Genomic DNA, 11,077 nt, shown 5'->3' on the forward strand with positions numbered 1-11,077 from the left:
AAAGACACCTTTCTTAACAATCTAATTACGAATACATAGTGCTGTAAAAGTCTCCACTAATAACCACCTCCTCCTCAGAAAACTCTTTGTCATACCTGTTCCATTAAAAATCGGGAAACCAAATTTTAATATTTATACACGCATAAATGTGTTTGTGCTAAACCTTTTATCAATTTCATCGATTTCTCCATTTTTGTTCCCGTTCAGGAAAATACCGTCCAGTGGCAAGTTGGTCCTGACGCTTACAACTGATGCTTGCGAAGGGAAGGAGAACTTTGTCCGTTATCTGGAACACGTTCAGGCAGTTATCACAGTGAACTCCACCAGGAGGGGGGATCTGAACGTCAACATGACGTCGCCAATGGGAACTAAATCTATTTTGCTGAGTCGACGCCCGAGAGATGACGACTCCAAAGTGGGCTTTGACAAATGGCCTTTCATGACGACACATTCTTGGGGAGAAGACCCCAGAGGTACTTGGGTTCTAGAAGTTGGGTTTGTTGGTATCATGCCTCAGAGAGGAGTCCTGAAAGAATGGACATTAATGCTACACGGAACTCAAAGTGCACCCTATATAGACCAAATAGTGAAGGATTACCAGTCTAAATTGGCCATGTCCAAGAAGGAGGAGTTGGAAGAAGAATTAGATGAAGCCGTGGAGAGAAGTTTGAAAAGTATATTGAGCAAGAACTAGCATTGCTTTGCATGTCATCCCCCTTTCTCTTTTTCCTTTCTTAAACCTCTCTGTTGAGCACACGCCACTAATTGTCTCTAGTTCATTATCCTGGGTTCCCGATTTTACAATTGTCCACGTTGTCATTTAATTACAATGGAAACTTTTGACTTCTGAGCCACAAATATATTATTCCCTACCAACTTCTTTGTTGGGAGTGTATGACTGTACCTGTCTTTGTTTGGGGAGGAGGGTGTTTTGTTTTTTAAGTGTCACGCGCAAAAGTAATAATAGAAAACAAAGTTGTTATAGCATTTCTCTTTCTACTTTTTGTGATGGACATTGCTTGCAATTTCTTTATTTTTCTGAAAAAGGTACATCTTCAAACTGCAAATTACGGTTTAACTTCTACTTGCTGAAATATCGGCTCGTACGTTTTTATAGTGGTGCAAAGAAAATCAGATGTCTAAATAAGTTCTCATTCTGAGAACCAATGGAAAGAGCTGTAGAGTTTGGGGGAGGTTACATAATATTAGCTATCCTGTACTCTACATGGCCACTTTAAATGTACAGATATTGATGACGAGGATGGGCTAGAACTGTAATAATAATAAGAGTTGGTTTTTATTCCCCAATTTTCTCTACTTTTTAAGGAGTCTCAAACCAGCTTACAATTGCCTTCCCTTCCTCTTCCCACAACACACACCTTGTGAGGTAGGTAGGGCTGAGAGAGTTCAGAGAGAACTGAGACTAGCCCAAGGTCACCCAACAGGCTTCATGTGTAGGAGTGGGGAAACCAACCCGGTTCACCCGATTAGAGTCCATCACTCATGTGGAGGAGTGGGGAATCAAACCCGGTTCTCCAGATTTAGAGTCTGCTGCTCATGTGGAGGAGTGGGGAATCATACCCGGTTCACCCAATTAGAGTCTGCCGCTCATGTGGAGGAGTGGGGAATCAAACCCAGTTCACCAGATTAGAGTCTGTCACTCATTTGGAGGTGTGTGGAAACCAACCTGGTTCACCAGATTAGAGTCGGCTGTTCATGTGGAGGAGTGGGGAATCAAACCCGGTTCTCCAGATTAGAGTCTGCCACTCTTAACCACTATACTATGCTGGCTCTCCCCCACTTTCCTCACCTTTGTGCATAATTCTGTGGCAGACTCTGATGAAAGAACCACCAAGCCACATGTGATGTTTACTTCACGATGCATATTAGTTGTACTGATATAATGAATAAGTGCTTCCCTCTTCCCCGGTGCAGGCCTTTTTGGTAGAAATTCACTGATCAAGTTGTCCAAAAGGCTGCCATTCCACATCCGACATCCTTCCTTGAGAAGTTGCCTTTTGAACAGTTTCCTAGGGAAGCATGTGCAATATGAGAGAAGCATGTGCAATAAGAGGGACACATGACTGAAAACTATAAGCAGTCGTCTTGGCTTTGTGTAAAGTGTCTTGGCTTTGTGCAGGAATTTATTCTCTGACTGAAGTCGTTTGACTCTCCATTTGAAGTCACGGGACAGAGATGGGTGGAACTGCCTGCCTGGTTCCCCTCCAAAGAGTTTTGGTGGAGAGATCCAGAGGACAGATTAGCTTCTGCAATTCATTGAACACTATTTGTTTGTTTCTATAAGGTATTTTGTAGACCTCCTGTGCCTCTTTAAAAATGCTTAAGGCAGAATTCAACAAAAATCATTAACTATTACAAAAAGCCGGAGTCCCCAAACTTTTTGAGCCTGTGGGCACCTTTGGAATTCTGACACAGGGTGGCGGGCTCAACTACAAAATGGCTGCCACAGGAGGCAGAGCACCCCACCCCTACATCTATCGGCTGGATTGTACCCTCAAGGTACCCTGTTGCACAGTTATTCACACCTCTGTGCGTACTTTGTAGGATGATGACCTATATTAAAGGCTTGATCTTAACAAAGTGCTGAAATCTTGGCCTCTCTGAAACTTAGGGTTGCCAGGTCCCTCTTCACCACCAGTGGGAGGTTTTTGGGATGGAGTCTGAGGAGGACAGGGTTTGGGAAGGGGAGGGACTTCAATGCCATAGAGTCCAATGGCCAAAGCGGCCATTTTCTCCAGGTGAACTGATCTCTATTGGCTGGAGATCAAATGTAATAGCGGAAGATCTCCAGCCACCACCTGTAGGTTGGCAACCCTACTGAAGCATCATTTTTAATACATTTGGTCCCTGCCATCAAAGGTGAATGCCTCTAAGAGGCAAAGTGTAAGATTGAACTGTAAGGGCTGACACTTTAAATCTTGAGCTCACCAGGTGAAATTTTTCTGGGTCACATGAACACATGAAGCTGCCTTATACTGAATTAGACCCTTGGTCCATCAAGTCAGTATTGTCTACTCAGACCGGCAGCGGCTCTCCAGGGTCTCAGGCAGAGGTCTTTCACATCACCTACCTGCCTGGTCCCTTTAAGTGGAGATGCCAGGGATTGAACCTGGGTCCTTCTGCACGCCAAGTGGAGGTTCTACCACTGAGCCACGGCCCCTCCCAAATAAGTTCTCCTAAATCCAAAGGGTGGGGTTTCCAAGGACTTTATCTAGGCTTGTTCTGTTGCCTTCATCTATCTTACTTCTTCCGTAGGCTACTGATGGCAAGTCTAGACCAACCTCAAGATGATAGGACCTGGAGAAAGGGGGTATAGATGTCTACGAGTCTACTCATTTTGAGAATCAGTTTTGAACAACGATGGAGGTCGAATGAATATCTCTGTTGATTATTTAACTCTTTCATCTTTCGGAACCCAGCAAGGCTGTTGTTGACAGCTGAGATGAAATCTTGCTCCTCATGGGGTCATTTAGAATCTCTCAATCCCATTCAGAAGGCAATGCCAAACCACCTCTGTTCATCTGTGCCCTACTCTGGATAGCCCAAGCTAACCCAATCCTGTCAGATCTCAGAAGCTACGCAGGGTCAGCCCCAGTGAGTATTTGGATGGGAGGTTTCCAAGGAAATCTAGGGTTGCTACGCAGAGGCAGGCAATGGCAAACCACCTCTGTTTGACTCTGGCTTTGAAAACCCTATGGGATCACTGTAAGTCAGCTGCAATTTGACAGCACTTTCCACCTCCACTGAAGAGCCAAAAGCACATGTCTTTATAGTTGGAGCTGAAGGATTCTGCTAACTTTATACTAACCACAGCACACATGATAGATGTACATGTATCATCAGTCCTGTTGCATTTTGTCAGAAGACAAAGGAGCTTAACATTTCACCTGGCTATGTTCTTTTGCATGTATATGAATCAATCAGTGAGGGTTTTTTTTTTTTTAATTTATTGGTACTACATACTGCAGCCCTGATATGGATGGCCCAGGCTAACCTGATCTTGTCAGATCTTAGAAGCTAAGCTGCGTCAACCCTGATTAGTACCGGGATGGGAGAGATACCATGGAAGTCCAGGGTTGCTAGGCAGAGTACAAACAGTAAGGCCATTTATGCATGGCTGTTTCCTCACAGTCACTACTTCAGGGCTTTGCTTTGATTACGCTTGCATTTTCCAACCGTCAGAGGCCACCTCACTCTCCCCGCTTGTTTCCGCATGATGACTGCAGCAGGAAAAGAGGAAGACCCAACAAGAGTTGGATGGACTCTATAAAGGAAGCCATGGCCCTCAGTTTGAAAGATCTGAGCAAGGCTGTTAAGGAGGACATCAATTCATAGGGTCTCCATGATGAGTCAGGAGCTACTTGACAGCACACTTAACACCCACACACATCTACATTTTAGAAATGTAAGAATTGCGTTTTGTGAGTTGGTTTTTGTTAATGCAGAGAGGGAAAAGTATAAAATAAAAAAGTATAAAAAAGTATAAAACTTTTAAACTGGTGAGCTTGAATTAAACCAACTGCGAACATGGTCTGGTTCTAGCCTCAGATTATAAACATGACTCTAGTGGTTGTGTTCCGTATCTCATTGATGATTACAGCCATGCTCCCTTTAGCCAAAATACGGCCTTCCTTGAATGCTGAGTCTCCCTTTCTGTTCTCTGACAGAAACTGCTTTTCATATATGTGACATATTCGTGACTATATGCACTAAGATAGTTCCAGAGTTGGTCGGCAGTAGAACCGCTACACTCGAGTCCAGTCGCACATTAGAGACCAACAAGATTTTCGGGGTATTTCCGATGAAGGGTGCTTTGATTGTCAAAAGCTCATACCCCTGTTGGTCTCTAAGGGGCTACTGGACTCAGATCTAGCTACATGCATTAAATCTTCGAGCCAAGTGGTTGTGGGTGCCACCTAAGGCCAACAAATGGGAGACGTCCTTTGCTTTCCCCATCATTCTGTGACAGAAACTGCTTTTCATATACGTGAAGTATTTATGACTATACTGCAGCCGAGAAATCAGAAGGAGATTGGGACTGGGAAGGGCAGCCATGAAGGAGCTACAAAAGGTTCTTAAGTGTAAGGATGTGTCACTGGCCACCAAGATCAAGATAATTTATGCCATTGCATTCCCTATTACTATGTATGGGTGTGAGAGCTGGACAATGAAGAAAGCTGATAGGAAGAAAGTAGATTCCTTTGAAATGTGGTGTTGGAGGAGAGTGTTACGGATACCCTGGACTGCCAAAAAAAACAAATGAAGTGGGTTCTAGATCAAATCAAGCCTGAACTGACCCTAGAAGCTAAAATGACTAAACAGGCTATTGTACTTTGGTCACATTATAAGAAGACAAGAGTCCCTGAAAAAGACAATCATGCTAGGAAAAGTTGAAGGCAGCAAGAAAAGAGGGAGACCCAACAAGAGATGGATGGACTCTATAAAGGAAGCCACGGCCCTCAATTTGCAAGACCTGAGGAAGGCTGTTAAAGTCAGAAGGTTTTGGAGGACATTGATTCATAGGGTCACCATGAGTCGGAAGCAACTTGATGACACGTAACACAAACACACACATTTATGACTATATGTGCTAAGATAGTTTCAGAGGGGAGCCATGTTGGTCTGCAGTAGAACCTCTACATTCGAGCCCAGTTGCACCTTACAAACCAAGATTTTCTGGGCATGAATTTTTTTGAGAGTTGAAGCTCCCTTCATTACATTCACCAAATATTTGATTAAGGGTTGCTTCGATTGTCAAAGGCTCATGCCCCTCTTGGTGCTACTGGACTCGAATCTAGCTAAATGGTGTTAAATCTTCAAGCCAAATGGTCATGGAATCCACCTAAGGCCAACAAATGGTTTCCTTGTCATTTGGATTCCACATACTTTTTGAAAGTCTGAACACTAAAAAGTAATGAGACATGGATATGCACATCTGAGAGATTTGGTATTATTGCTAGGGTTGCCAACCTCCAGGTACTAGCTGGAGATCTCCTGCTGTTACAACTGATCTCCAGCTGATAGAGATCAGTTCCCCTGGAGAAAATGGCCGCTTTGGCAATTGGACTCTATGGCATTGAAGTCCCTCCCCTCCACAAACCCCTTCCTCCTCAGCCTCCGCCCCAAAAATCTCCAGTTATTTCCCAACCCAGAGCTGGCAACCCTAATTACCACAGTGACCCTCAACTAGCTTCAGTCGCACTTTTTCACAAATGAGTAGTAGCCCCAGGTGGACATGAATATCTCCATCAACATCATGCATAGCCACCATGTTCAATGGGGATAGGATGCACATTGAGATAGATCATTTGCACATATCTCCTGGCTAGTTTGACCTATATGTTGTTCAGGCCCTACATTAGCTATACTCTAATATAAAGTGTAATAGTATGTCAGCGTCTCATATGTAATATATATTTATATATACACCCAATCGTATACAATAACAAGGATATATTACATATATATGCATTATATATATACATGCACATCCTGGGTTTTACTTATTATTTTTTGCATCAGAGTACAGGTGGAGGAAATGTCCATTTAGAAAAACTTTTTGTGGCACTGCTGATGACAGAATGACATTAATTTATTACTTATTTTTCATAATAAGGGAGTCATGGGGTTACTTGTTTGAACACTGTTAAAGACCCTGTGTTGCTGTTTTATAAAACGAGTAAAATAAAGAAATGTTGTAAAGCGGTGAATCCTAGCATCGTTGCTCATCAGAGGTTTTGGGGGAGGTCGACATCAACTTTGTGTAAAGGAACTTTGTGTCCCACAAGGTGAGACAATGCTGAAGCCCCACACATCATTGTAGAAGCCCTCACTCTCTAGAACAGGGTCCCCAACATGTGGCCTGTGGGTGCCATGTAGGGTTGCCAGGTCCCTCTTCTCCACTGGCAGGAGGTTTTTTGGGCAGAGGACAGGGTTTGGAGAGGGGAGGGACTTCCATGCCATCGAGTCCAATGGCCAAAGCGGCCATTTTCTCCAGGTGAACTGGTCTCTTTCAGCTGGGAGATTTTTGACTAGTGTCCATTTTGACTATTAGCCATGGATAGCCCTCTCCTCCATGGACATGTCCCCTCCCCTCTTCAAGCCTTCCAAGTTGGCAGCCATCACCACATCCTGGGGCAGGGAGTTCCACAACTGAACTATGTATTGTGTGAAGAAATACTTCCTTTTGTCTGTTTTGAATCTCTCACCCTCCAGCTTCAGCAGATGACCCTGCGCTCTGGTATTATGAGAACATCCACTTGATAAGTTGGCTCTTTTTAAACAACCTTCTCCTGGAATTCTACGGCGTGCAACTTGGTTGTAAGTCCAGAGTTCATTCGCTGAAAAATTGTCTGTCCTTGCATCAGTGCTTGGCTCTCGTGGCCCTTTCTTACATGCCCAGGGTAACGCCGATCACCCCTTTTGGGTCAGGAAGCAATTTTCCTCTAGGCCAAATTGGTCAGGGATCCTGGAGGGTTTCTTTTTGCCATCTTCTGGGCATGGAGTAGGGGGTCACTGCACGTGTGTGTGTGTGTGGGGGGGAGGTAGTTGTAAATTTCCTGCATTGTGCAGGGGGTTGGACTAGATGACCCTAGAGGTCCCTTCCAACCCTACGATTATGTGTTCCAGACCCATTTGGTTCGATGTTCCAGACCCATTTGGGATAGACCCTGGAGGTCCAATTCCAACCTTACGATTCTATGTTCCAGGCCCATTTGGTGGTCTTGTTGACAAAGGGTTTTCTAGCCCTGTTCCAGCAGTCAAATGATTCTCTTTCAGAAGACATTTGAAACCGCCGTGTTAAGCAATTATAGCATTTGGCTGTGTGTTTCCCAAAAAAAAACCCAACAACAAACCTTTCCCTAGATTTAACTGGCTGTCCATCAACCACTTCACACTTTAAAAAGGGGAAATGAAATTTAATTTTTCCTTGACACTATAAACAGAAACATTGCCACATCTCTCACGCAATTGAACAATCTATTTGACAGCAGATAACGCTTCTGAAAAAGTGTCTTTAGCTGTTTTATTCAGGGAGTGTTATATTTATTTTGCGCAATATTGTTTTGTGGACATGCTAAAACAATGTGGGCTAGGAAGTCTATTTGATCCGGACAAAATGGGCATTTTTGCTCTTCTGCAGTAATTTTATTCTATCACCCTTGTGTGTTTCATGTTCCATCTTTACACGTGGACAAAGACCTTCAGCTCTCCTGAAGTTATTCAAGGTTCGGCTTTCAAACAGATCCATGGTAGTGTAGTGGTTAGAGTACTGGCCTCTAGTGGTCAGTGTACTCTGGGAGACCTGGGTTCAAATCCACATCCCTGGGTTCAAATTTCCACACCAGGTCTGCTGGTTTGCCTTGGGCCAGTTACTTTTGCTGTCACCCAGTCTAACTTACGAGTTGGTTTGTGAGAACAGAATGGGGAAAGGAGAACCCATAGCCTGTGTTGAACGCCTATGGGGAAGGCTGAGATAAAAATGCACTGAAGAAGCAGATCACATGTTGAGAGAGCAAAGGAGGAATTCTGAATTATGGCGCTAAACTCAAATGATATCACTGCAGTCCGTGGGAAATTCCGATCACAAGGACAACACAATCCGTAAAATGGTTGAGATCCTGTCTAAAATTTCCACAGATGGAAGCACTTCTCTCTAAGGAGTCTGAAGGGCTGTGGCTCAGTGGTAGAGCCTCTGCTTGGCATGCAGAAGGTCCCAGGTTCAATCCCTGGCATCTCCAGCTGAAAGAACCAAGCAAGTAGGTGATGTGAATGAGGCCCTGGAGAGCTGCTGCTGATCTGAGTAGACAATACAGACTTCGATGGACCAGGGGTCCGATTCAGTAGAAGGCAGCTTCATGTGTTCATGTGTTCGTGTGATTTTCTTGCCTACCCTCTCCCACTGCAGCCCCCAATACCCCCCAAAACGCTGCTCTTGGGGTACAGGGGACCCCTTTGAATAGTGTGGGGGAGGAGTCAGAGGTCTGTCACAAATCAGCCCAAAATTCAGCCCAATATTTTGCTCCCACAATGAACTCCTAAACATTTCCTTGGTCTTCAGTGCACTCCCATCCATACAGCAGGAATGACTTTTTATATCAGCAGTGATAAAAAAGAACCACATATTTGCCTTCTTGCCCAGTGTTTTAATTGTTTTCATGTTTTTGTATTTTAATTTTGGTTCTAATTGTTTTAATTATGTGTTGGGTTTTTTTTTTTGTTGGCTTTAATGGTTTTAAAATGTGGTTTTATTATGTGTGTTTTAATTTGTTAGCCACCGTGTTGGCCCTTGTGAGAGTAGAAAAGCAGAGTCCCACCAATCAAAGAAGCTCATCTGGTGGGCATAAGAGAAAGGGCCTTTTTGATGGCAGCCCCACAATTATGGAACAACCTCCCCAGGAGGTGCACCTAGCCCTCTCACTGTCAATCTTCACAAGGCACTTCAAGACAGTTTTATTTAGGACTGCATTTGACCAATTCAGTTTTCAACATGGTGTAGTGGTTAAGAGCGGTGGTTTGGAGTGGGGGACTTTGATCTGGAGAACCGGGTTTGATTCCCCACTCCTCCACATGAGCAGCGGCGGCTAATCTGGTGAACTAGGTTGGTTTCCCCACTCCTCCACACGAAGCCAGCTGGGTAGGGTTGCCAACCTCCAGGTAATAGCTAGAGATCTCCCGCTATTACAACTGATCTCCAGCCAATAGAGATCAGTTCCCCTGGAGAAAATGGCCGCTTTGGCAATTGGCCTCTATGGCATTGAAGTCCCTCCCCTCCCCAAACCCCGCCCTCCTCAGGCTCTGCCCCCAAAATCTCCCACCGGTGGCGAAGAGGAACCTGGCAACCCTACAGCTGGATGACCTTGGGCTAGTCACAGTTCTCTCCGAACTCTCTCAACCCCACCTATGTCACAAGGTGTCTCTTGTGGGGAGAGGAAGGAGATTGTAGGCCAGTTTGATTCTCCTTAAAAGGTAGAGAAAATCAGCATATAAAAACCAACTCTTCTTCCTCCTCCCAATCACTGATAGGTCCAGAGCCTGAAAAAACTCTGTTTTGAGCTGCATTGTATGCAGTGAGTCCAAGTGATTTTCTCAGATGCTGCCCTACCTGATTAAATACCCAGTCTCCCCCCACCCCAAAAAACACTTCCTGTGGAAGGCAACACTTTTATTAAATGAAAATCAATCACAAGTCAACAGCTAACATTCATCACTCGAGCATCATTAGAGATACAGGTTATCAGGATTGCCCCATATGAAGCCACCTCAGTAGGGAAGTTAATGAAGTCTATCCACTTATACTTGACACACCTCGCAGTACAATCCTCGGGTCAACTCGGAATCCTACCCAGGTCTATTCTAGGAGCCTTACTCCAAAGAAAGGGCACTGTTATGTTGTGACACCAAGCAGGCTGGCCCCGATCCAGCTCACGTTGCACTGCGTTGCAGTGACTCGTGAACACAGAAGGGGAGGCAGTGGTCCAACTGGGTCTCCTGCCTCTATTAATGGAGACCACTAACTTCAAGTTGAGTTCTAATGGGCCCCATGATACACAGCCACATGAGCGACTAGGGTTGCAACTCCCAGGTTGGGAAATACCTGGAGATTTTTGGGGTGGAGCCTGAGGAGAGCGGAGTTTGGAGAGGGGAGGGACTTCAATGTCATAGAGTCCAATGGCTAATGCAGCCATTTTCTCCAGGTAGGGTTGCCAGCTCCTTTCCTTTATCCCTTAGAAGCTCCTTGATCCATTTGGATCAATAGATCTTGATCCATTGATCTTGGAGTATAATTTTAAATCTAATTTAAACACACAAGGGTGATATGAGGGATGAAAGGACTGAAATAAATCTTGCCAATGACAATGTGGCTTTGGGATCCTTGTCACTTAACAAAAAAGGCATTATGTCAGACACAGAGGCACTGGATTTAAACATTAAAAGGGGAGAGATATAACGTGATCTCAGTTCCTCATAAAAGTGGCATTCCAAAAGGGCATGAGCTAATGAATCAATAGATCCAGAAGAGCAAGGACAGGTCCTTTCTGAGTATGTTCAAAAT

General features: G+C 44.5%; 1 protein-coding gene across 1 annotated transcript in view; it reads left to right on the plus strand.

The window, feature by feature from the left end:
* PCSK2 (proprotein convertase subtilisin/kexin type 2) overlaps nucleotides 1-767 on the plus strand; it is a 122,788-nt gene extending 122,021 nt beyond the window's left edge. Inside the window, exon 12 of the mRNA XM_056856799.1 lies at nucleotides 208-767. Within this exon, the coding sequence (XP_056712777.1) occupies nucleotides 208-694 (487 nt within the window). The 3' untranslated portion in view covers nucleotides 695-767. The remainder of the gene's footprint in view (nucleotides 1-207) is intronic.
* The last annotated feature ends 10,310 nt before the right edge of the window (nucleotides 768-11,077 follow it).

This window comes from Euleptes europaea, chromosome 10, assembly GCF_029931775.1.
Source record: "Euleptes europaea isolate rEulEur1 chromosome 10, rEulEur1.hap1, whole genome shotgun sequence".
Taxonomy (NCBI): domain Eukaryota; kingdom Metazoa; phylum Chordata; class Lepidosauria; order Squamata; family Sphaerodactylidae; genus Euleptes; species Euleptes europaea.